At 41.8% G+C, this 26,010-nt stretch overlaps 1 protein-coding gene across 1 annotated transcript in view; it reads right to left on the minus strand.

Annotated features, from left to right (window-relative positions):
- Nucleotides 1-1,324, minus strand: part of ARSF (arylsulfatase F) — a 46,620-nt gene extending 45,296 nt beyond the window's left edge. The window contains exon 1 of the mRNA XM_007990960.3: nucleotides 1,314-1,324. Coding sequence (XP_007989151.3) covers nucleotides 1,314-1,324 — 11 coding nt within the window. The remainder of the gene's footprint in view (nucleotides 1-1,313) is intronic.
- Between the last annotated feature and the right edge of the window lie 24,686 nt (nucleotides 1,325-26,010).

Below are 26,010 nucleotides of genomic sequence, written 5' to 3' on the forward strand. Positions count from 1 at the left end.
CAGGAGTTCAAGGCTGCAGTGAAGTGAGATCGTGCCACTGTACTCTAGCCTGGGCTACAGAACGAGACCCTCAAAAGAAAAAAAAGTGTGGGGATAGCAGCTTTTGTTGGAGAAAAGAAAACAAGCAAAAAAATATATAAGTAAATAAAATAAGGAATTACCAAGTAAAGGAAAAGTGGAAGTTGGGGGAAGAACTGAAATGAAGAAAAGAAAGAAATGTGGAATCTGAGGACCACTTGAGTCCACTTCATGGTTTTGCTCAGTCCCAGCTGAGGTCATATTTTCTTAAGGAAACACATGACGCTCTTCTCAGCATATCCCTACTCAGTTATCAGGTAATGAATATTGGACATGTGGATTATGGATTCAATCCCTATCTCATCTCTATATAATGTTTCAAAACCCACTTCAAATATCTCCTCTGAGAGGAAAATTACAAACAGGAGTTCATCCCTATTGGCTCTCAGAGTCCTTTGTAAATACTCTGAAACAATGATAGCCACAGAAGTTTACAATTTGTTTTTGCTTTATGCGAACATCTCCTTGAAGATGGAGAATGTCTTGCATGCAAAAGCTACACGCTCAGGACTGTGGGCCAAATTCCCGAAGTTACAGAAATGCTTTTCATCTGTGCAAAGTTAGTTGAATTGTTTTATCACCCCCTGTTTTTACAATGCTTTAAAATCATATATACGGTTGGGCACAATGGTGACTCACACCTGTAATCCCAGCACTTTGGGATGCTGAGGTGGGAGGATTCCTTGAGCCCAGGAGTTCAAGACCAACTTGGGCAACATAATGATAACCTGTCTCTACAAAAAATAAATATAAAAAATTAGCTGGGCATGGCGATAAGCACCTGAGGTCCCAGCTCCTCTGGAGACTGAGTCTGGAGGATCACTCGAGCCCGGGAGTTGAAGGTTGCAGTGAGCTATGACTGCACCACTGTAGTCTACCCTGGGTGACAGCAAAACCCTGTGAAACCCCGTCTCTAAAATAAATAAAAATAAACATAAACTCATATGTATCTGTTGGAAATTTACAGTTTGTATTTAAATCAATTGCCTAACTCTCTCCTACCTTTTTTTAAAAGTCACACACTTACTAAGTTGAGAGAATGAACTTAGACATCTTATGGCCAGTCATATAAAGACAGCATGTTGACTCATAGTAGGTTACAAGAAAAGAAAAAGAAAAAAGAAGAAAAAGACAGATGATATTAAATGCCTCCATCCGTAAGGCTGAATTCACAAATACACAGAATTATACATTAGATTCAATGTGCTCACAATGTATTATGCAGTTTTACCTACCTGGGCCTCATTGTGCAGCTCGGAGAACCTTCTTGCTGTCTTTGGCAGAAGACACAGACAGGATTAAAAAGACTAAAAAAAAAAAAAAAACAAGTATCATTCATGTGTCAGTTAAATTAGTTCCCAGCATGAAATTCTCACTAGAGACTTGGGAGCCGTATCCGTAATTCCAACATTTTAAAATTGATTTTCCGAGGTCACTACTACACGAATCCTGAACTCTCAATGAGTTCATTATTTTGACCTTTTTTTTTTTTTTTTTTTTTTTTTAGATGGAGTCTCGTCTTGCCCTGTCACCTAGGCTGGAGTGCAGTGGTGCGATCTTGGCTCACTGCAACCTCTGCCTCCCTGGTTCAAGCCATTCTCCTGCCTCAGCCTCCTGAGTAACTGGGATTACAGGCGTGCACCACCACGCCCAGCTAATTTTTGTATTTTTAGTAGAGATGGGGTTTCACCGTGTTGGCCAGGCTGGTCTCGAACTCCTGACCTCAAGTGCTCTGCTCATCTTTTGGCCCATTTTTAAAAGAACTCCTGCTGCCCCAAGTCCCGGGGCTCTTGGCTGAATTGTCTCAGTGGAAAAACCTACCCTGAAACATGCTGGCACACGAGAATTGTCTCAGTGTCCTGCCAAGCCTACAAGTTTAGACTCAGAAAGCCTCTGTGTCCTGAATAAGGAAAGGGGCAATTAATCAAAATGAGCTGCCTCTTTTTTCACTGCATTAATGCAAATGCAGAAACCACTGAATGACTAATGGTTGTATTTAATTGGCAGTGGCGGGGGCGGGGGGGTGGGTGTTTAGGACTAAGGGATATGACAGCCAAATGCATTACAGTGAAAGAAAAGCCCGTCTGTAGTCTGCAAGTTACTACCCATATTTGTACCTTAAAATAACACTAAGGACAAAATACAAACTCATTCCTCCTTAAATTCATTTTGCTCCAAAGCATGGATACTCCGGTCACATACTACACACACTACATACACACACACACACACACGCACACTCACACACACGTTCTTGGTTAAGAAAGAAAAAGGAGGTGAGGGAGGGAGGGAAGAAAGAAGAAAGGGTATGAGAGTAACAGAAAGGAGAGAAACTTACCCACACTAAAATTGGCTTGGAATCAATTTCTCAATGCCTAAGCTGATCCATTGAGTTTCAGAATACAATAGGTCAAAGGATCTTTCGACTCTGCCCTTTTCAACGAGAGGTTAAAAAAAAAAAAAAGCTGAGAAAATGTGTCCAAACAAACCTCCCCCAACTCACCTATCAGCCGTATTGTCTCTCTAATGTCTGGGAACAGAACAAACAGGCTGCTCTGCAAAGGCTTTGCCTCTTCTGGCAGCTGCCTCGAATCATTGCCAAAGCGTTAGCCGCTCCATCTCACCTCCCTCTGCCATGGGAGGGCTGGTCCATGCTAGGCTCACCCAGATGGTTCATCTTAATTATGTGCAAATGAGGCAATCTGCACCCCACATTTGCAACTCCTACTACACATCCAGGAAAAGAAAAAAAACAACAACAGCACACCGACAACAAAACATCACATTCAGCGAAACACCTACAGCCTTTCTTGCTAACGCTGAATGTTCTTATATGTGACGACCACCAAAGCCAGTCATCGCACCAGAATTAAGACTCGTTGTTTTGAGCCAGAGCAATCCTGTTTGATGTCCCTTGCATTGCGGTGACCTCATGGTCTATAGCAGTGCCTCAGGGACATCTGTGCTCCCAATTAAAAGTGGTGGGTGGGTGAGTGGGAGGGAAATGAAAGGTCTTCCCTCTCTTTATATCTTAATAATATTGAACAAGGTGAAGTGTGGGAAATAATTTGGAAGATGGTACGTGTACTGTTCATCCACACCCTGCCCCAAATGGATGGCTATTATATTAAACAACACAGATGCAAAGCCAGATAGTAACTCTCCCAGCATTTTAAATAAACATTTGAAAATATCAGAGGGCATACATAACCCTCTCCCAACAAAACACCATTTTGCGAGATGGAACACTCCATTAAACATGCTATTGTATGATTCCATAAACTCTAGAAACCAGGTGGGTTTTTTTGTTTTTTGTGTTTGTTTGTTTGTTTTGAGACTGGGTCTCTCTCTGTTACCCAGGCTGGAGTAAAATGATGGTGATCACAGCTCACTGCCGCCTCAACTTCCCAGGCTCAAGTGATCCTCCTGCCTCAGCCTCCTGAATAGCTGCGACTACAGGCACCCACCAGTCCATGGATAATTTTTATATTTTTACATAGTCTCACTATGTTGCCCAGGCTGGTCTCAAACTCCTGGGCTCAAGCAATCCTCCCATCTTGGCCTCCCAAAGTGCTGGGATTACAGGCGTGAGCCACTGCGTCCAGCCTGGAAACCAGATCTTGCGTCAGACCACAGATGCCGATTTCTTCAGGTAAATGTACCTGGAGAGGAATTTTGAACTGGAATGGTCTAAAAACACCAAAAGTACACATGTTAAGAAGATGTGAACTTATTCCCTAGAATGAAAATTTACATATAAAGGGCTGTGCTTTTTTTTTTTTTTTTTTTTTTTTTTTTTTGAGATAGTCTCACTCTCTTGCCCAGGCTGGAGTGCAGCAGCACAATCTCAGCTCACTAAAATCTCTGCCTCCTGGTCTTAAACGATTGTCCTGCCTCAGCCTCTTGAGGAGCTGGAATTACAGGTGCCTGCCACCATGTCTGGCTATTTTTTTTCCTCCTGATTTTATTTTATTTTATTAACTTATTTTTATTATACTTTAAGTTCTAGGGTACATGTGCACAGCATGCAGGCTCGTCACATAGGTATACATGTGCCATGCTGGCCTGCTGTATCCATCAACCCGTCATTTACATTAGGTATATCTCCCAGTGCTATCCCTTCCCCACCCCCCACCCAATGACAGGCCCAGTGTGTGATGTTCCCCAGCCTGTGTCCAAGTGTTCTCATTGTTCAATCCCCACCTATGAGTGAGAACATGCGGTGTTTGGTTTTCTGTCCTTGTGATAGTTTGCTCAGAATGATGGTTTCCAACTTCATCCATGTCCCTGCAAAGGACGTGAACTCATCCTTTTTCATGGCTGCATAGTATTCCATGGTGTATATGTGCCACATTTTCTTAATCCAGTCTATCATTGATGGACTTTTGGGTTGATTCCAAGTCTTTGCTATTGTGAATAGTGCCGCAATAAACATACGTGTGCATGTGTCTTTATAGCAGCATGATTTATAATGCTTTCGGTATGGGTATATACACAGTAATGGGATCGCTGGGTCAAATAGTATTGCTAGCTCTAGATCCTTGAGGAATCGCCACACTGTCTTCCACAATGGTTGAACTAGTTTACAGTCCCACCAACAGTGTAAAAGCGTTCCTATTTCTCCACATCCTCTAGGACATGTTGTTTCCTGACTTTTTAGTGATTGCCATTCTAACTGGCGTGAGATGTTATCTCACTGTGGTTTTGATTTACATTTCTCTGATGACCAGTGATGATGAGCATTTTTGCATATGTCTGTTGGCTGCATAAATGTCTTCTTTTGAGAAGTGTCTGTTCATATCCTTTGCCCACTTTTCAATGGGGCTGTTTGTTTTTTTCTTGTAAATTTGTTTAAGTTCTTTGTAGATTCTGGATATTAGCCCTTTGTCAGATGGTTAGATTGCAAAGATTTCCTCCCATTCTGTAGGTTGCCTGTTCACTCTGATGGTAGTTTATTTTGCTGTGCAGGAGCTCTTTCGTTTAATTAGATCCCATTTGTCTATTTTGGCTTTTGTTACCATTGCCTTTGGTGTTTTAGTCATGAAGTCCTTGCCCATGTCTATGTCCTGAATCGTATTGCCTAGGTTTTCTTCTAGGGTTTTTATGGTTTTAGGTCTAACATTTAAGTCTTTAATCCATCTTGAATTAATTTTTGTATAAGGTGTAAGGAAGGGATCCGGTTTCAGCTTTCTACATATGACTGGCCAGTTTTCCCAGAACCATTTATTAAATAGGGAATCCTTTCCCCATTTCTTGTTTAGGTCAGGGTTGTCAAAGATCAGATGGCTGTAGATGTGTGGTATTATTTCTGAGGGTTCTGTTCTGTTCCATTGGTCTATATCTCTGTTTTGGTACCAGTACCATGCTGTTTTGGTTACTGTAGCCTTATTGTATAGTTTGAAGTGAGGTAGTGTGATGTCTCCAGCTTTGTTCTTTTGGCTTAGGATTGTCTTACTGTCTTGGCAATGCGGGGTCTTTTTTGGTTCCATATGAACTTTAAAGTACTTTTTTCCAATTCTGTGAAGAAAGTCATTGGTAGCTTGATGGGGATTGCATTGAATCTATAAATTACCTTGGGCAGTATGGCCATTTTCACAATATTGATTCTTTGTATCCATGAGCATGGAATGTTCTTCCATTTGTTTGTGTCCTCTTTTATTTCCTTGAGCAGTTTTTTGTAGTTCTCCTTGAAGAGGTCCTTCACATCCCTTGTAAGTTGGATTCCTAGGTATTTTATTCTCTTTGAAGCAATTGTGAATGGGAGCTCACTCATGATTTGGCTCTCTGTTTGTCTGTTATTGGTGTATAGGAATGCTTGTGATTTTTGCACATTGATTTTGTATCCTGAGACTTTTCTGAAGTTGCTTATCAGCTTAAGGAGATTTGGGGCTGAGACGATGGGTTTTCTAAATATACAATCATGTCATCTGCAAACAGGGACAATTTGACTTCCTCTTTTCCTAATTGAATACCCTGTATTTCTTTCTCTTGCCTGATTGCCCTGGCCAGAACTTCCAACATTATGTTGAATAGGAGTGGTGAGAGAGGGCATCCCTGTCTTGTGCCAGTTTTCAAAGGGAATGCTTCCAGTTTTTGCCCATTCAGTATGATATTGGCTGTGGGTTTGTCATAAATCGCTCTTATTATTTTGAGATACATCCCATCAATACCTAGTTTATTGAGAGTTTTTAGCATGAAGGGCTGTTGAATTTTGTTGAAGGCCTTTTCTGCATCTATTGAGATAATCATTTGGTTTTTGTCTTTGGTTCTGTTTATATGCTGGATTATGTTTATTGATTTGCATATGTTGAACCAGTCTTGCATCCCAGGTATGAAGCCCACTTGATCATGGTGGATAAGCTTTTTGATGTGCTTATTCGGTTTGCCAGTATTTTATTGAGGATTTTTGCATCAATGTTCATCAGGGATATTGGCCTAAAATTCTCTTTTGTTGTTGTGTTTCTGCCAGGCTTTGGTATCAGGATGATGCTGGCCTCATAAAATGAGTTAGGGAGGATTCCCTCTTTTTCTATTGATTGGAATAGTTTCAGAAGGAATGGTACCCCTCCTCTTTGTACCTCTAGTAGAATTCAGCTGTGAATCCGTCTGGTCCTGGACTTTTTTTGTTTGTTAGGCTATTAATTATTGCCTCAATTTCGGAGCCTGTTATTGGTCTATTCAGAGATTCAATTTCTTCCTGGTTTCGTCTTGGGAGGGTGTATGTGTCCAGGAATCTATCCATTTATTCTAGATTTTCTAGTTTATTTGCTTAGAGGTGTTTATAGTATTCTCTGATGGTAGTTTGTATTTCTGTGGGATTGGTGGTGATATTCCCTTTATCATTTTTTATTGCATCTATTTGATTCTTCTCTCTTTTCTTCTTTATTAGTATTGCTAGCAGTCTATCAATTTTGTTGATCTTTTCAAAAAAACAGCTCCTGGATTCATTGATTTTTTTGAACGGTTTTTTGTGTCTCTATCTCCTTCAGTTCTGCCCTGATCTTAGTTATTTCTTGCCTTCTGCTAGCTTTTGAATTTGCTTGCTCATGCTTCTCTAGTTCTTTTCATTGTGATGTTAGGGTGTCAATTTTAGATCTTTCCTGCTTTCTCTTGTGGGCATTTAGTGCTATAAATTTCCCTCTACACACTGCTTTAAATGTGTCCCAGAGATTCTGGTATGTTGTGTCTTTGTTCTTATTGGTTTCAAAGAACATCTTTATTTCTGCCTTCATTTCATTATTTACCCAGTAGTCATTCAGGAGCAGGTTGTTCAGTTTCCATGTAGTTGTGCAGTTTTGAGTGAGCTTCTTAATCCTGAGTTGTAATTTGATTGCACTGTTTTCTGAGAGACAGTTTGTTGTGATTTCTGTTCTTTTACATTTGCTGAGGAGTGCTTTACTTCCAACTATGTGGTCAATTTTGGAATAAGTGCGATGTGGTGCTGAGAAGAATTTGGGGTGAAGAGTTCTGTAGATGTCTATTAGGTCTACTTGGTTCAGAGCTGAGTTCAAGTCCTGGATATCCTTGTTAACCTTCTGTCTCATTGATCTGTGTAATGTTGACAGTGGGGTGTTAAAGTCTCCCATTATTATTGTGTGGGAGTCTAAGTCTCTTTGTAGGTCTCTAAGGACTTGCTTTATGAATCTGGGTGCTCCTGTATTGGGTGCATATATATTTAGGATAGTTAGCTCCTCTTGTTGAATTGATCCCTTTACCATTATGTAATGGCCTTCTTTGTCTCTTTTGATCTTTGTTGGCTTAAAGTCTGTTTTATCAGAGACTAGGATTGTAACCCCTGCTCTTTTTTTGCTTTCTGTTTGCTTGGTAGATCTTCCTCCATCCCTTTATTTTGAGCCATTTGTGTCTCTGCACATTAGATGGGTCTCCTGAATACAGCACACTGTTGGGTCTTGACTCTTTATCGAATTTGCCAATCTGTGTCTTTTAATTGGGGCATTTAGCCCATTTACATTTAAGGTTAATGTTGTTATGTGTGAATTTGATCCTGTCATTATGATATTAGCTGGTTATTTTGCTTGTTAGTTGATGCAGTGTCTTCCTAGCATCGATGGTCTTTACAATTTGGCATGCTTTTGCAGTGGCTGATACCAGTTGTTCCTTTCCATGTTTAGTGCTTCCTTCAGGAGCTCTTGTAAGGCAAGCCTGGTGGTGACATCTCTCAGCATTTGCTTGTCTGTAAAGGATTTTATTTCTCCTTCATTTATGAAGTTTAGTTTGGCTGGATATGAAATTCTAGATTGAAAATTCTTTTCTTTAAGAATGTTGAATATTGGCCCCCACTCTCTTCTGACTTTAGAGTTTCTGCAGAGAGATCTGCTGTTAGTCTGATGGGCTTCCCTTTGTGGGTAACCCGACCTTTCTCTCTGGCTGCCCTTAACATTTTTTCCTTCATTTCAACCTTGGTGAATCTGACAATTAAGTGTCTTGGGGTTGCTATTCTTGAGGAGTATCTTTGTGGCAGTCTCTGTATTTCCTGAATTTAAATGTTGGCCTGCCTTGCTAGGTTGGGGAAGTTCTCCTGGATAATATCCTGAAGTGTTTTCCAACTTGGTTTCATTTTCCCTGTCACTTTCAGGTATACCAGTCAAATGTAGATTTGGTCTTTTCACATAGCCCCATATTTCTTGGAGGCTTTGTTTGTTTCTTTTTACTCTTTTTTCTCTAAACTTCTCCTCTCGCTTTATTTCATTATTTGATCTTCAGTCACTGATGCCCTTTCTTCCACTTGATGGAATCGGCTACTGAAGCTTGTGCATGCATCACGTAGTTCTCATGCCACGGTTTTCAGCTCCATCGGGTCATTTAAGGTCTTCTCTACACTGTTTATTCTAGTTAGCCATTCGTCCAATCTTTTTTCAAGGTTTTTAGCTTCCTTGTGATGGGTTCGAACATCCTCCTTTAGCTCAGAGAAGTTTGTTATTACCAACCTTCTGAAGCCTACTTCTGTCAACTCATCAAAGTCATTCTCCATCCAGCTTTGTTCCATTGCTGGTGAGGAGCTGCGATCCTTTGGAGGTGAAGAGGCACTCTGGTTTTTAGAATTTTCAGCTTTTCTGCTCTGGTTTCTCCCCATCTTTGTGATTTAATCTACCTTTGGTCTTTGATGTTGGTGACCTACAGATGGAGTTTTGGTGTGGATGTTCTTTTTGTTGATGTTGATGCTATTCCTTTCTGTTTGTTAGTTTTCCTTCTGACAGTCAGGTCCCTCAGCTGCAGGTCTGTTGGAGTTTGCTGGAGGTCCACTCCAGACTCTGTTTGCCTAGGTATCACTAGTGGAGACTGCAGAACAGCAAATATTGCAGAACAGTAAATATTGCTACCCGATCTTTCCTCTGGAAGCTTTGTCCCAGAGGGGCACCTAGTTGTATGAGGTGTCAGTTGGCCCCTACTGAGAGGTGTCTCCCAGTTAGGCTACACAGGGGTCAGGGACCCACTTGAGGAGGCAGTCTGTCCATTCTCAGAGCTCAAACACCATCCTGGGAGAACCACTGCTCTCTTCGGAGCTGTCAGACAGGGACGTTTAAGTCTGCAGAAGTTTCTGCTGCCTTTTGTTCAGCTATGCCCTGCCCCCAGAGGTGGAATCTACAGAGGCAATAGGCCTTACTGAACTGCAATGGGCTCTGCCCAGTTTAAGCTTCCCTGGCCACTTGTTTATCTACTCAAGCCTCAGCAATGGTGGATGCCCCTCCCCCAGCCAGGCTACTGCCTTACAATTCAATCTCAGACTGCTGCGCTAGCGGTGAGCAAGGCTCCATGGGCGTGGGACCTGCCAAGCCAGGTGCAAGATATAATCTCCTGGTGTGCCATTTGCTAAGACCATTGGAAAAGCTCAGTATTTAGGCAAGAGTGTCCCAATTTTCCACGAACAGTCTGTCACAGCTTCCCTTGCCTAGGAAAGGGAAATCCCCCCACCCCTTGTGCTTCCCAGGTGAGGCAATGTCCTGCCCTGTTTTGGCTTGCCCTCTGTGGGCTGCACCCACTGTCCAACCAGTCCCAATTAGATGAACCAGGTACCTCAGTTGGAAATGCAGAAATCACTAGTTTTCTGCATTGATTACTCTGGGAGCTGCAGACTGGAGCTGTTTCTATTTGGCCATCTTGGAATGGAATCCCAATTTTTGTATTTTTAGTAGATATGGGGTTTCACCATGTTGGTCAGGCTGGTTTCAAACTCCTGGTCTCAGGTGATCCACCCACCCCGGCCTCCCAGAGTGCTGGGATTACAAGCATGAACTACCGCACCTGGCCGCATTTTCAACCCAAACAATAAAATACAAAGAATAAAAGTGTCTGTAATTCAGATTCCCATGACAGCTCCATGACCGTTAGTTTGCAGTCCCATTGGTGAATTAGTTAAGTGACTCAAGTGATTCTGCTTTCTACAGATTCCTCTCCTCCCAGCTTCCAGGACTCTCTTGATTCATTCTGTTTCTCTGTGGAATGAGTGTTCACTTTGAGGACTTCTTTCAGAATCCCTACTTATAATCACAGAAAGGTTTTCCACCTTTGTGCAACTGCTCATGGTAAAATCTTGGTTTCTAAAGAATTTACTAATCTCTTTTTTTCTTTTTCTTTTTCTTTTAGAAACAGAGTCTCATTCTATCACCCAAGCTGGAGTGCAGTGGTATGATAAGAGCTCGCTGTAGCCTCAGCCTCCTAAGCTCAAAAGATCCTCCAGTCTCAGCCTCTGGAGCGGCCGGAACTACAGGCATGCACCACTGTACCTGGGTAATTTCTTTATTTTCTATTTTTTTGTAGAGATGAGGTCTCTATATTGCCCAGGCTAGTTTTGAACTCCTGGCCTCAAAGAATCCTCCTGCCTTGGCCTCACAAAGCACTGTGATTATAGGTGTGAGCCATCATGCCCAGCCTAGATTTACTGATCTTGATATGTTCTGCCTTTTCTGACTCCCTTTTATGTTGACAAAAACAGCAAGTAGCATGCCTGTGGTCCCAGCTGCTCAGGAGACTGAGGTGAGGGATTGCTTGGGCCTAGAAGTTCTGGGCTATGGTGCGCTATGCGGATCAGGTGGCTGCACTAAGTTCAGCACCAACATGGTGATCTCCCAGGAGCAGAAGACCATCAGGCTGCCTAAGGCCAGGTGAACCACCCTAAGTCACAAATGCAGCAGGTCAAAACTCCCGTGCTAATCAGTGGTGGAACCATGCGTCTGAATAGTCTCTGTACTCCAGCCTGGGCAACACAGCAAGACCCTATCTCCCAAAAAAAAAACAAAAACAAAAACAGTAACATAGCCACACTTAGCTAAATTCTAAACTATAGTTCATGCTACCTAATCAGTCATGTCTATTTAATGCAATTATGCCATTGCACACAACAGTCATAAGAGCAGGAAAAGAAAACACTAGAACACACAATGAAAAGGAACAAACCTTTGACCAAACCAGGTGTTGTTTCTTGAGTCATGTAAGTCAAAGGCAGTCCTGTTAAAGGTCATGATTTGCAATGTTCTGGTGTCCACTGAGTGGTTGTCGGGGTAGGGTGCGTGTGTCTGATTTTACCCAAATTGTTCAGAAATGGCACTTGCCTGCCATCTCTGAAAGACACAGATGAATCTTAATATAGTCCTTGTACATAGCTTTTCTATGTTTTTTTTTTTCCAGTAGGACAAGAAATACATGGAAAACTTCATGGTCATGCTGGGTATAGTGACCCAGTGAAGATAAAGCTCCCCTAAGTTAATTGATAGCATGTATATTTTATCAAAGTTTGCATTTCTTTCAAAGTGTAGCATCTGGCCAGGAAATATAATGTTCCTTCTTCTAGGAAATAGAGTGAAATTGTAAAGAATGCAATACTTATCATTGACATGTCTATATCCCTGAAACTCTTGGAGTTCACTTTTCTCATGGGTGAAATCAAGATTGGTGAGTTATCTGTGCGTAGCCTTTGATGTAAAGATAACGACACTCTCTAGCCACATTCCCTAGAAAATTTCAGCTGCCCCCTAGTAAGACATTATGACTGTTACTCTTCAGAATTATGGGATGAAGAGGGCTCCATAAACCATCTCACTGAAATAGATTCAGAACCACCCACTCTTCTAGGAGCTGAAGGGAGCTTTTAAGCAGATCACAGATGACTAAGTGTCCTGGTAATGTCAGAGTTTCTGGGGGGGAAAAAAAAAAACCCTAATAAAGAACAAAAGTGCTCCCTGCATTTCTGATGCAGGAGATAATTCTTGCTGAAGCAAAGCAAAACAAACACATTTTTTTGCTTCTCATTCATATAAATTTTGCTTAACAATATTCAGCTCCAAAGAAGATATCACACATGTCATTTTGCAATAAGCAATCTGCTAGGGTGTTTTTAATGAAACAATATCCATGGATCTATCAAATGATGGGCAACCGACTCTTTTACCCCAAAACCAAAGTTCATCTGTTCATGGAAAATTTATAAAATGCCAGCTGAGCATCTGACTTCCAGGGTAGACTCTGGAGTCACAACGAATGGAATCAGAATAGCTCCTCTCTCAGCAAAGAGGATCAGTGTCAGTCGTGGATATTAAAAAGTGCAATAAAGTGTTACAGGCAACAAGCTGAATGTATCCTGGGTTGAAATAGACACATGTTAGAAAGTGAAAGGAATTCTACCTAGGGTGATCAGAGGAGAATCATAGAAAAAGGTCAATGTTTTCCCGTTTTCTAATGAAGCAGTCAGCCTATCTACAAGAAAATTGAGTGAAGCAGATTTTGTTTAAGATTTGGGTTAAAGTCAGCACTGCCTCCATCTATTTCAGGTTGGGTGGAGAGGGTCCTTCTGTTTAACAAGATGTTGTTTTGATACGATCCAGTGTGTTCAATTCTTTTAAATGTCTACACTAGACATTGAAATTAAGAATGATGCTTCCTCCGGGAGTGGTGGGCAACGCCTGGAATCCCACCACTTTGAGAGTTGAGGCAAGCAGATGGCTTGAGCCCAGGAGTTCGAGACCAGCCTGGCCAACAGGGTGAAACTCCGTCTCTACTAAAAATACAAAAATTAGCTGAATGTGGTGGCACATGACTGTAATCCCAACTACTCGGGAGGCTGAGACAGGAGAATCACTTGAACCCGGGAAGCAGAGATTGCAGTGAGCCGAGATGACACCACTGTGCTCTAGCCTGGGCGACAGAGGGAAACTTCATTTCCAAAAAAAAAAAAAAAGGAATGATGGTGCGACCCGGCGCAGTGGCTCACGCCTGTAATCTCAACACCTTGGGAGGTTGAGGCAGTCAGATTGATTGAGCCTGGGAGTTTGAGACCAGACTGGGCAACATAGTGAGACCCTGTCTCTACAAAAAATATTATACAAAAATTAGCCAGGTATGGAGGCACACACCTGTGGTCCCAGTTACTCAGGAGGCTGAGGTGAGATGATCACTTCAGCTCAGGGGTTTGAGGCTGCAATGAGCTGTAATTCTGCCACTGTCTTACAGCCTGGGAAACAGCAAAATCCCATCTCAAAAAAAATTTTTTTAATTAAAAATTTAAGACAAAAAGAATGGTGCTGCGTTTTTTATTTTTTTTCAAACCTTATATCCAAGTAGGTTATTAGGGAGGTAATTGAGGGAGCATTGATCAGGGAAAGAGGAAGAGAGACAGGGAAAGGCAGGAAGCCAGTAGAGGTTGTACTTATGAAGCAGCTTGCCACCGGGCTATTGAAGCTGAGTCCTGTGCAGAAACACGGAGATTCAACAACAGACCCTCAGAATTATCCAACCCAGGGACGATGAAGATGAGGTATTTATCCTAGAATTCCTTTTCATCCTTCTGTCCCAGCACCTTTACTTGGTCTTCCATGTAGGGGCTGAGAGCAGAGTCAATAGGACAATTTTGCCCTGTGCTATGATGGCTAGGACCATGGAGCCATAAGCTGCGTGCAGGTAGCATTCGCCATAGATACATATTTCTGTGTTAACTTGGAGGTTTTCTTGATCATTCTTTATATTTCCTGTCTGGTTGACTTGAACAAGAGGGCTGAGGGGAAGCAGAAACTAGGCAATCTTGTCCAGCAATAGTTTGAAATAGGCATAGTTTACTCCCAAAAGTAGGAATTGGGGACAAAGATTTTATAAATTTTTTTTTTTTTTTTGAGATGGAGTTTGGCTCTTGTTGCTCAGGTTGGAGTGCAATGGCGCGATCTCGGCTCACCGCAACCTCCACCTCCCAGGTTCAAGTGATACTCTTGCCTCAGCCTTCCGAGTAGCTGGGATTATAGGCATGTGCCACCATGCCTGGCTAATTTTGTATTTTTAGTAAAGACGGGGTTTCTCCATGTTGGTCAGGCTGGTTTTGAACTCTCAACCTCAGGTGATCCATCCACCTGCGCCTCCCAAAGTGCTGAGATTACAGGCATGAGCCACTGTGCCCAGCCAAAGATTGGATTTTAAGTGCAGTTTTGGCTGGATGCGTTTGGCTCACGCCTATAATCCCAACACTTTTGGGAGGCTGAAGCAGGCAGATCACCTGAGGTCAAGAGTTCAAGACCAGCCCGACCAACATAGTGAAACCCCGTCTCTACTAAATATAAAAAAAATTAGCCAGGCGTAGTGGCACATGCCTGTAATCCCAGATACTCAGGAGGCTGAGGCAGGAGAATCGCTTAAACCTGGGAGGCAGAGATTGCAGTGACCCGAGATTGTGTCATTGCACCTCAGCCTGGGCAACGACGGCAAAACTCTGTCCAAAAAAAAAAAAGAGAGAGAGCAGTTTCATGCATTGATCCTAAAGGTTGGGTTTATCTCCAACTTGTCTAAACTGTCAGGAATGCTTAGCGATTTGAATTCCATAGAGAAAAGTAGACAGCTTTGAAAGACTTCATGGGTTTTAAGAGGACACTTAGTCGGGTGCGGGGGCTCACACCTGTCATTCCAGTACTGTGAGAGGCCAGGGTAAGAGGATGGCTTGAAACCAGGAGTTTGAAACCAGTCTGGACCACATAGTGAGACTCTCCCCCTATTTCAAGTCATGATAATAACAATAGTAATAATAGAGGAGGCTGATTGTAAGCTGCAAATTTTTTAATAAAGAAAAAGGTCATTGTGGAGTCACATTCCTGAGGAAAGGCATTTGTAAGAAGCTTGTGAGGAGACGCCCTGAGAACCGGGGGTGATGTCCCTTCAGGAAGAAAAGAACAGATCATCAATGCTGGGACCTTGGAGGTGGTAATAGAGAACTTGGGTTTTATCTGACAATGAAGGAGAGCTATCTCATGATTTATGACCAAGGCCCATCCACTCTGGCTCGTGTTCCGATATCAATACACTTGACCAAGTACAGCACACACTGTGAGTGTGCAGCTGGGACCAGGAACAGGCATTCTTTCTTGAGAAACCACAGTGTGTCTCCGAAAAAAAGTCCAGTAGGTAGGCTGGGTGCAGTGGCTCACACCTGTAATCCCAGCACTTTGGAAGGCCCAGCACTTTGAGTCGAGGAGTCCGAGACGAGCCTGGCCAAAATGGCAAAACCCCATCTCTACTAAAAAAAAAAAAAAAAAAAAAAAATTAGGCCGGGCATGGTGGCTCATGCCTGTAATCCCAGCACTTTGGGATTGGGAGGCCCAGGCGGGCAGATCACCTGAGGTCAGGAGTTCGAGACCAGCCTGGCCAACATGGTGAAACCCCGTCTCTACTAAAAATACAAAATTAGCCGGGCGTGGTGGCGGGCACGTATAATCTCAGCTACTTGGGAGGCTGAGGCAGGAAAATTGCTTGAACCTGGGAGGTGGAGGTTGCAGTGAGCCAAGATCATGCTACTGCACTCCAGCCTATATGACAAGAATGAAACTCCATCTCAAAAAAAAAAAAAAAAAAAAATCACCCAGGTGGGGTGGCATGCGCCTGTGGTCCGGAAGGCTGAGGCAGGAGAATGGCTTGAACTCGGGAGGTGGAGGTTGCAGTGAGCTGAGATCACGCCACTGCACCCCAGCCTGGGCAACAAGAGTGAAATTCCATCTCAAAAAATAAATAAACAAAATAAAATAAAACAAAAATAAATTACAAGTAGTGACAAGCTGAGGGCTAAGGATGTTACAGGGTAATAGCTTGATAGTTTTGCAAATCTGCCCAAATTTAAAAATTAATTTGTAATTAGCCAGGTGTGGTGGCACATGCCTATAATCCCAGCTACTCGGGAGGCTGAGGCACAAGAATTGCTTGGATTCGGGAGGCAGAGGTTGCAGTGAGCTGAGATCACACCACTGCACTTCACCCTGGGCAACAGAGCGAGACTGTTTTTTAAAAAAAAGGTTGTGGACAGAGCATTCACGTCTGCTGAACATTTATTTTGACCAAGAAATGATCTCTCAATGTACAACTGCAAATCAAGGAAGTTCAAATTATCAGAGGACACGTCAGAAATTCTCCCTAAATAAAATGTCTGAAAAAGTGTATTTCCAAATATGGTCCACCTCACCTACAGTGTCCTCCCCTGGCACTTCATATGCAGCTCATTATGAATGCTGGGAGCTTTCTCATGATGTCAGGCTAGTTTCTGGGCATAGTTTCCAGGACACCAATTTCCTGCAACTGCCTCACCCCATGCCAGAACTTGCTAACAGAACTTGCTAATTTGCAGCCTGTTCACTTCTTCTTGTTTCACATCTGCTAATTCTGGGGTAGCGACCTCACCCAGTCTTTCTCAGCAATAATAATTAAGAAAATAATTTCCTTGACAGACAAGTTAGACAAGCAGGATGAACTTCAGAGAGACAAGTTCTTTAAAACATTCCTAGATGACTTCAGTGTGCAATAACAATAATTCTAAAATATTTTTAGTGTGTGATAGGTGAAAAAGGATTGCAGGCGTGTGCATAGAAAAAGCTAGCTGCAATCAGGGAGATAGGTTTCACACTGTTTTGTTTTGACTTCTTTGAATGTATCTTTTTTTTTTTTTTTTTTTTTTTTTGAGACAGGGTCTCACTGTCACCCATGCTGGAGTGCAGTGGTGTGATCATAGCTCATTGCAGCCTCAATTCCTGGACTCAAGTGATCCTCCTGCCTTGGCCTCCCAACATGTTGTGATTACAGATGTGACTGACTGTGCCAGGCTGAATGTATCATGTTTGTAGTAGAATATAATTTGAGCTGTTTCTTTTTCATCAGTGATTTCAAAAACTGTAAAAGAACCTCTGTTGGTAATAGAATAAAATTACACTCATGCTTAAGATAGGATATTTAGGGCTACACTTAAAGAATCAAAGCTTTTTGGTCAAAGTGGACTAGCAAAGCCAAACTATGAAGGACATGCAGAAAAAATAAATGAAGTATTGCAAATGTTTGAATTTGTTAAAACATAGGTGAAAGTACTACACTGCTGAAGACTAAATGAATGCTTAAATACAGCGAGGCATAGACCCTGTCATAGGACATAGGTTATGCAGAGTTATGCATTTGTTTTTTCTTAGCAGAAGCTTGGTGTCATAACAAGTGCAGTTGACAAGGCAGTTTCATTTTACAATGATGCCACTGGAATAGAGAATCTCAGAGGTGACTCAACAATAAGTGATTAAAATAAAATTAGTAAAAAATAATGTGATGAGTGACAATAGAATACAAGATTTTCGGGTTTTGTTGTTGTTGTTGTTGTTGTTTTGAGACAGCATCTCGCTTGATTGCCCAGGCTGGAGTGCAGTGGTATAATCTCGGCTCACTGCAACCTCTGGCTCCTGAGCTCAAGCAGTCCTCCCACCTCAGCCTCCCAAGTAGCTGTGATTACAGGTGTGCACCACGACACTCAGCTAATTTTTTAATTTTAATTTTTCGTAGAGACGAGATCTCTCTATGCTGCCCAGCTATCCTTGGCCTTGGCCTCTCAAAGTGCTAGGATTACAGGAGTGAGCCACCATGTATGGCCAATTTTTTAACCTCAATCAAGCAATAAAGGAAAGTGTACACCATCTCCAACTTTGCCACTTTTTTCCTGAGAGATAAAAATGAACACACTAACAACTTTGGAAGGCAAAAATCTCCTCTTTGTGATCAGTGCTTAGAGGGAAACATTCATGACCATCTCCTAGGCTGTCCCAACTCCCTGCTCAGTAAAAGTCACAAGGAAGGGTGACATGAGGAAATGGCTTCAAAAGACCACACCTGTTCCATTGGCCTTGAAGTTAGATAATCTATTTCTGCCTCTGCCAAAAATGTAACTCTATCTTTGGACAAGCTCCTTCCTGTCTCTTAGTCTCTGTTGCCACATATGCAAGACGCAAGGAAGGTTTTCCCCATCTAACCGGTGTAGGTGCCTGTGTGAAAATAAATAGAATGTGGAGCAGAGTGGATGCTACACTTTAAAGATCAGTTTCTCTCTCCATCTCCTTGGGAACTGCATCTTCCTTACAGTTAAAACCCTGTAAATGCTATATACGTTTTTCTCACTTTTAGGGTTGAAGGGTATAAAGTTAGGTAACCCAGTGGAAGTTGCAGTGAGCTGAGATTGTGCCACTGCACTCCAGCCTGGGCCACACAGTGAGACCCTGTCTCAAAAAAAAGAAAAAAGAAATACATATATGTTTGCACCTACCATATATACACTATATATAGCTGACATATGCAAAATACATGTGCACCATATGTCTATACACCTCTGCACACTATATATGCACATTTCACATATCCTATATACATAAATCTATACCATATATACATATCATATATACATATACTCACACCATATATATACACATACCACATATATACACACCCTATATATACACACACACCATAACCATCCATATATACCCATATAGTATATATGGGGTGTGCATGTGTGTGTGTTTCTGTGTATACATAATACACACTGCATATAAAATACTGGCCCACCATATACATCTATACATAATACATATACCACATAAATATATATTCCCTCTATAGATACATACCCACCATGTACACATATATCCAACATATATGTACATGACATATGTATACACACATATATACACACACCAATTACACCAGATAGATATATATGTACCATTTATACACCATAAATATACTCCATATATAATACACACCATATATATACATACACACATTATATATATACACTCCATATATAATACATACTCCATATTATGTATAATACATAGTTATATGTATAATACTGTATTTGAAGAGGTTTATCTAAGGAACATTACTCAAGAGGCTTCTTCCATAAATACAATGATTCAACTAATGAGATTCTGCTCACTAACCTGATGCTATAATGGGATAAGACTTTTGGGGGCTTTGGAACGAGGTAACAATATTTTGCATGTGACAAGGGTATAAAGATTTGTGACCAGATATCACAGTCTGGCACTTGTAGGAGTATGTCTACAAATTACTGATAGGCAGCAATGGATAACTATTTTTGTTAGGCAACCATAAAGAACTAATACAATGAGCAGACACACATTTGTAAAATGACAATAATAATGATTATTTTAATAAAAAGAATAATGAAAATATATGGCAGGAATTTAACTGTTATTTCTGGGTGATGGGATTATAGAGTCTTGTGATTTTCTTCTTACTATTTTTTCTGTATTCTTATTTATTTTATTTTATTTTTTGGAGACAAGGTATTGCTCTGTCATCCAAGCTGGAGTGCAATGGCATAATCACGGCTCACTGCATCTTTGACCTCTTGTTCTAAAGTTGGGACTACAGGCACATGCCACCACACTCAACTAATTTTTTATATTTTTTTGTAGAGATGGGGTTTCACCATGTTGCCCAGGCTGGCCTTGAATCCTGGACTGAAGCAATCCACCTGCCTCAGCCTCCCAAAGTGCTGGGACCACAGACATGAGCCATTGCACCTGGCACTACTTTTCCATATCTTTGCATTTTCCGTTTTTCAAATGTAAACCCTAAAAACTAGGATGAACAAAGTTTGTCCAGAAATCCTTTTACAAATGTTTACCTCATTTTGTCCACTAGCAACGAGGGGTCAGTCTGAGCTCTTGGTGCTATCAGAGTTCCTACCTCTCACTTACATGCAAACCCGGGCATGTCTCATTGCTTATTAGCCTCCTGTACTCTGATGTGCACAGTTCAACATAAATGACCACTGAAGTTTAATTTTGTTCCATAGCATTGCCAGGGTGGCATGACTGCCTGCTCCTGGCCCATCTGGCCCCTTAATGGAATTCCCCATGGCCAAGGTGAGAGAATAGGAAAGAAGAAACCAGCCAGGCAGACAGTTAGGGTGGGTCCTCAGTTGAATCCTTTCAAACAAAAGAACAGCCTGCAGGAACTGCAGATAAGGGAACTTGCACGGGGGGTTGCCTAAGACATGCCCACAGCTGCACAGATAAGAAAGGGTGCACAGGTGACTTGCCCAGACATGACCACAATGGAAAATTCTGTGCTCTGAGACATGGGCAGTAAGCGGAATAAAACAGTATAGAGTAACTCAAGCTAAGGGTCTGTATATGCTCTAGGAGGATGTTATGAAGTTACCAGGAATTTGCACCGTGTGCAAATAAGATGCCCAGCCCTCATAGGTTTCTTATAAAAGCCTCTGCATTCAACTGTGAAACAGAAACCCTCTTCTGGGCCCCCTCTCCGTGGTGGACAGCGTTCTTCTTTTGCTTATTAAACTTTGGCCCCAACCTCAACCTTTGTGTCCACGCTCCTTAATTCTCTTGGTTGTGAGACAAAGAACTCCAGGTGATACCTTACAATGAGAGACTGCTACATTGTGGTGCATTGGCAAGAGAATAACAAAGGGGCTTAGAGCCCAAAGACTTACAGCCAATTTAAATGTCCTAGGACAGATGGGAATGAAGGCGGACAGACATTCATCAACCTTTAAAATTCTTTAAGCAATACAAAAGCCAAAAAGCCAAAGCCAAAAGTGAGGTTACAAAATTAACTTCTCTTTGCCTTCTATGCATCAAGCTACTGTGTTCTTGGTTGCAGTTACAGACTAGTAGCTACTAGCTACACAAAATATAAGCATGACTAAAACCTTTTACACTAAGGAATTTAGAGACATTTAAAACCTTTTAAGCTAAGGAATTTAGAGAATTTTGTTGTGTCGTAATGCTTTTTACAGACTTTTTAGTAATTTGTCCTAAGTTGGCTGAAAAAAAATTATATATATATAATATATGTATATTATATATAGTGTATACATGTATATATATAATATGTGTGTGTGTGTATACACATAAATCATACCTTGGAGTATTATACCAAGGAGGATTTGTCATGAAGTACCTTTATCCTCTCAGTAATTTTCTTTTAATTCTATGGGGAGCAGGAAATTTGTTATGGTTTGGATGGATGTAAAGGGTTGGGTAATAACCCAGGAGGCAAAAACTGCTTGTTTTCCCTGCTGTTTAGTATCCATCCTTGATTTGAAGGGTCTGAACTAATTCTCTCTCTCAAAATCGGCTGCTACAATCTCCGGCTCCCATCTCTTCCATGACAGTCCCTGGGTCTAGAGTGAGGGTGCTTGTACCGTTTTAGCAGCAGGGCATTGGCAATGAAAACTAGTTTTGGCCCAATGGGATGCCAGATGAGGGATATTTACAGGCTTTGTCAAATTACCTCTGATCATCAGAATACCATGATTCCGGTTTTCTCAGAAGCAAAACAACAAGAGAGAAATAACATTCATAATTTTGACAATCAAGAGAATTTGTGTGTCACAACAGAAAAAAATAACTTTTCTATTAGGGTGCCAACTAAAAGCATCATGAATAAAATTATAACCTGTTTCATCTTTAGAGAATTATTGTAGCCAAGAAATAATTCATGATTCCATCTGCATTTGAAAACGAAGGTCACAGCCAAGCACTGTGGCTCACACCTGTAATTCCAGCACTTTGGGAGGCTGAGGCAGGCAAATCGCTTGAGACCAGGAGTTTGAGACCAGCCTGGGCAATATAGCAAAACCCCATCTCCACTAAAAATACAAAAATTAACAGGGCATGGTGGCACACACCTGTAGTCCCAGCTACTTGGGAGGCTGAAATAGGAAGATCGCTTTAACCCAGGAGGTAGAAGTTGCAGTGAGATGAGATCGTGCCACTGCACTCCAGCCCGGGAAAGAGGGAAACACCCTGTCTCAAATGAATAAATAAGTAAATAATAAAAGCAAAGGTCAGGGCTGGAATCTAGTAACAGGTGTGTTATAGTTGAAACAACTTTTCTGTCTCTCTAGCCCTCCTTTTCTACTGAAGAAAAATATAGGAAGACCAATACATCTGCAAAGTAAGTTTTAGGCTTATTATACTTGAGTATTTGCATGAAGCACAGCAAGAACTGATTGGTCATATGGGCTCTTCTCAGGTTGGCTTTGCTGGAACTTTACCTAAAAATACATTATTTTAGTCAAAGCCTTGGTCAAATAACCAGTGTCCACAATTGTGTCCTATTTCAAAAGAAAACAGTCCTGCTAAAGTCATGAAAACCACTATAAATTGCCATAAAATGGGAATAGGCAGAAATAGTTTCCAAACTCTGGAGAACTCGGGTAGAGAGAAAGGTAAATTTTGCTCACAATAAGATATGCTATCCAATCACTCTAAACTGTAAATATCTCGAAAGAAAAACAAGTCCTTAATGCTTCTTTAACCAGAGCAACAGCCTTCCAAACAAGATGTTGTTTGTTTATCTTGGAACGGCAATTCACATGCAAAGAGCTATTTATCGGGCACTGTAAAAACCAGCAGATCCTCACGTAATTACAGAGTCAGTCTGAAGAGGAAAAAGAGGCCCCCTCCTTGTATATTATCTTTGCATTCCCCAGGTAGCAGGTCCTATATGAACCATTTATGTTTCATCACGGAACTCTTTTGGACATCATTATTTCCATTAGCTTCAGTTAACATCCCATAGCAAGGGTGTAATTGCCTCTGCTGACGAAAAAGGTCAAACTCTATAAACTATTCTAAGAGATTTATTCTGCGCCAAATACGAGTGACTACTGGCCCGTAGCACAGCCCTCAGGAGATCCTGAGAACATGTGCCCAGGGTTGTTGAGTTAGATTGGCTTTATGCATTTTAGGGAGACATAAGACACCCCTCAACACATGTAAGATGGACATTGGTTCAGCCAAGAAAGGTGACACTCTTCAAAGTGGGGGCTTCTAGGTCATAGATAGATGCATAGATTTTCTCATTGGAAATTGGTCGAAAGAGTCCAGTTATTGTTACAGTAGGTAGCTACTCAGGCATAAGCAGGGCAGGAAAAGCTCTCCCCAACCCCACCAGGAATGTCAGGCGAGCATCAGGTGGTTATTAAACCGTCTCTCTAAAATAATAATTGGTCACAGTCAGCACCAGGGAAAGGCCGTCTCCTAATAGAAAACACCTGAAACTGGTGGTCAGCAGCTTCCCAATACGATCTCAGCAGGTGAGTGAGTGGGCTCAAGCATGCACACTAAGAGGCAAAACGGCGGAGTTTAACCGGTCTACAACCTTCCAGGAACACGCGACTGGTAAGGGAAGAACGCCTCAAGTGAGCATGCGTACAACTCCAGTAAACACACTGCGCATGCTCCCCTCCCGAGCCCGGCAGGCTTCTGTGCATGCGGACAGCCCACACCAAGGGAAGACCCAGGCGAGAAGGGACACAAGACTACAGTCTAAAGGTCAGTGCATAAAACCTCAAGTCTAAACGCCAAACCATGCACTTGATCTCTTAGGTCAGCTACTTGGCCATCTTCCAAGTGTTCTTTCCTTCTTTTCATTCCTGATCTAAAACCTTTTTTTTTTTTTTTTTTTTTTTTTTTTTTTTTTTTTTTTTTGAGACAGAGTTTCACTCTTGTTGCCCAGGCTGGAGTGCAATGGCGTGATCTCGGCTCACTGCAACCTCTGCCTCCTGGGTTCAAGCGATTCTCCTGCCTCAGCCTCCCCAGTAGCTGGGATTACAGGCACCCGCCACCATGTCCAGCAAATTTTTTTGTATTTTTAGTAGAGACAGGGTTTCACCATATTGGACAGGCTGGTCTCGAACTCCTGACCTCAGATGATCCGCCCACCCTGGCCTCCCAAAGTTCTGGGATTACAGGCGTGAGCCACCGTGCCTGGCCTCAATTGTTCTTAAACTTCTGCAGTCTGAGGCAAATGAAGAAAACTGGCATGGGGCCCCTTAATGTTGGGGGACCAGTTGGGGCTCCCTGTGGCCCACTCAACCTTTGATCATGTTGTAAAGACTTTTTGCTTTAATTCCATCAATTTTCCTTTTCTTTGTTTCATTTCTTAATAATTATCTAAACATTCCAGCCTGGCCAACATTGTGAAACCCCGTCTCTACTAAAAATACAAAAAAATTAGCCGGGTATGGTGGCACTCACCTATAATCCCAGCTACTCGGGAGGCAGAAGAATTGCTCGAACCGGGGAGGCGGAGGTTGCAGTGAGCTGAGGTCTTGCCACTGCACATCAGCCTGGGCAACAAGAATGAAACTCCATCTCCAAAAAAAAATTAACAATAATAATAAAATTATTATCTGAAGATTTCCACCCTTCTGGCATGAGCCCTTTGACTCACTTTTCCCTTCCCTGTTTTTGTTTGTTAATTTATTAATTTTACTTGTTAATTGGTGAAAGGAAACCAAAATCCCCAAGCCAAGGGGAAAAGGCAAGCTGGGAACTGCATCAGAAAAACTGCCTCCCATTTTTTCCTAAATAAGACAGCTATGAAGACAAAAACAAACAAAACAAAACAAAACCAAAAAACTACATACCGCTTTCACAATTTGCCCACAAAGAAAATTTTTGTGCACCTCAAGATCTTTACCCTAAAACTGTTCTGTTCAATTTCACCTTGGCTTATCTTCAGAGATGTGGGACAAAGGAGAGACAGAAGTGAAAGCCCTCTCTGCTCACCTGAGACAAATGCATATTGTGATAGCTTCCCCTGCCCTATTGTTTACACAAACATGCAGATTCACTGAACAGGCATCAGTCACTATTCCTCTACCCACCACCGCCACCCCCAATCCCTGTCACATGTAAATTGTGTATTCTGATCAAAGACCGAAAAGAATGCAACCTTTTGTGTCTTGTCCATCCATGAGCTGGAATCCCCCACTTTGAGTTATCTCACCTTTTTGGACTGAAACAATGTACATCTTACAGGTATTGATCGATGTCTCATGTCTCCCTAAAATGTAGAAAACCAAGCTGTACTCTGACCACACTGGGCACATGTTCTCAGGATCTCCTGAAGTCTGTGTCATGGGCGGCCATGGCCACTCATATTTGGCTCAGAATAAATCTCTTAAATAATTTTACAGTTTGTCTCTTTTTGTTAACACCCTAGTCTTTTAGTAGCATCTGTAAGACCCATGAGGGAAAGCTACAACAGCAAATTTGATAAGTTTTGTCAAACCATTGTTTGATTCTGCAAGAGTAATGTCACCTGGGGTGCTCTTGTAGAAACGGAAACTTGAACCACAACATTTGTAGAAATGAAGCTTTCCTTTCCAAATGTGTGAACCTCACAGTTCTTCAACTAACATCGTTAATACACCGAGAATCTATTGTGAACCCAAAATGTCTGAGACAGGTCTCAGTCCATTTAGAAAGTTTATTTTGCCAAGATTGAGAACATGCACCCGTGACACAGCCTCAGGAAGTCCTGACGACATGTGCCCAAGGTGCTCAGGGCACAGCTTGCTTTTTTACATTTTAGGGAGACATGAGACATCAGTCATTATGTGTAAGACATACATGGGTTCACTTCAGTAATTCAGGACAACTTGAAGTGGGGGCTTTCAGATTAGAAGTAGATACGAGACAAAAGGTTACATTCTTTTGAGTCCTTGATCAGCTTTCCACTGAATACACAATTTAGGCTGGCTCAATGAATCTGCACTTTTACATAAGCAATGGCACAGAGGAAGTTATCAGATAAGCATTTGTCTCAGGGGAGCCTTGGAAGGATGACTTTGAGTTGCGT

This window comes from Chlorocebus sabaeus, chromosome X (genome assembly GCF_047675955.1).
Source record: "Chlorocebus sabaeus isolate Y175 chromosome X, mChlSab1.0.hap1, whole genome shotgun sequence".
Taxonomy (NCBI): Eukaryota; Metazoa; Chordata; class Mammalia; order Primates; family Cercopithecidae; genus Chlorocebus; species Chlorocebus sabaeus.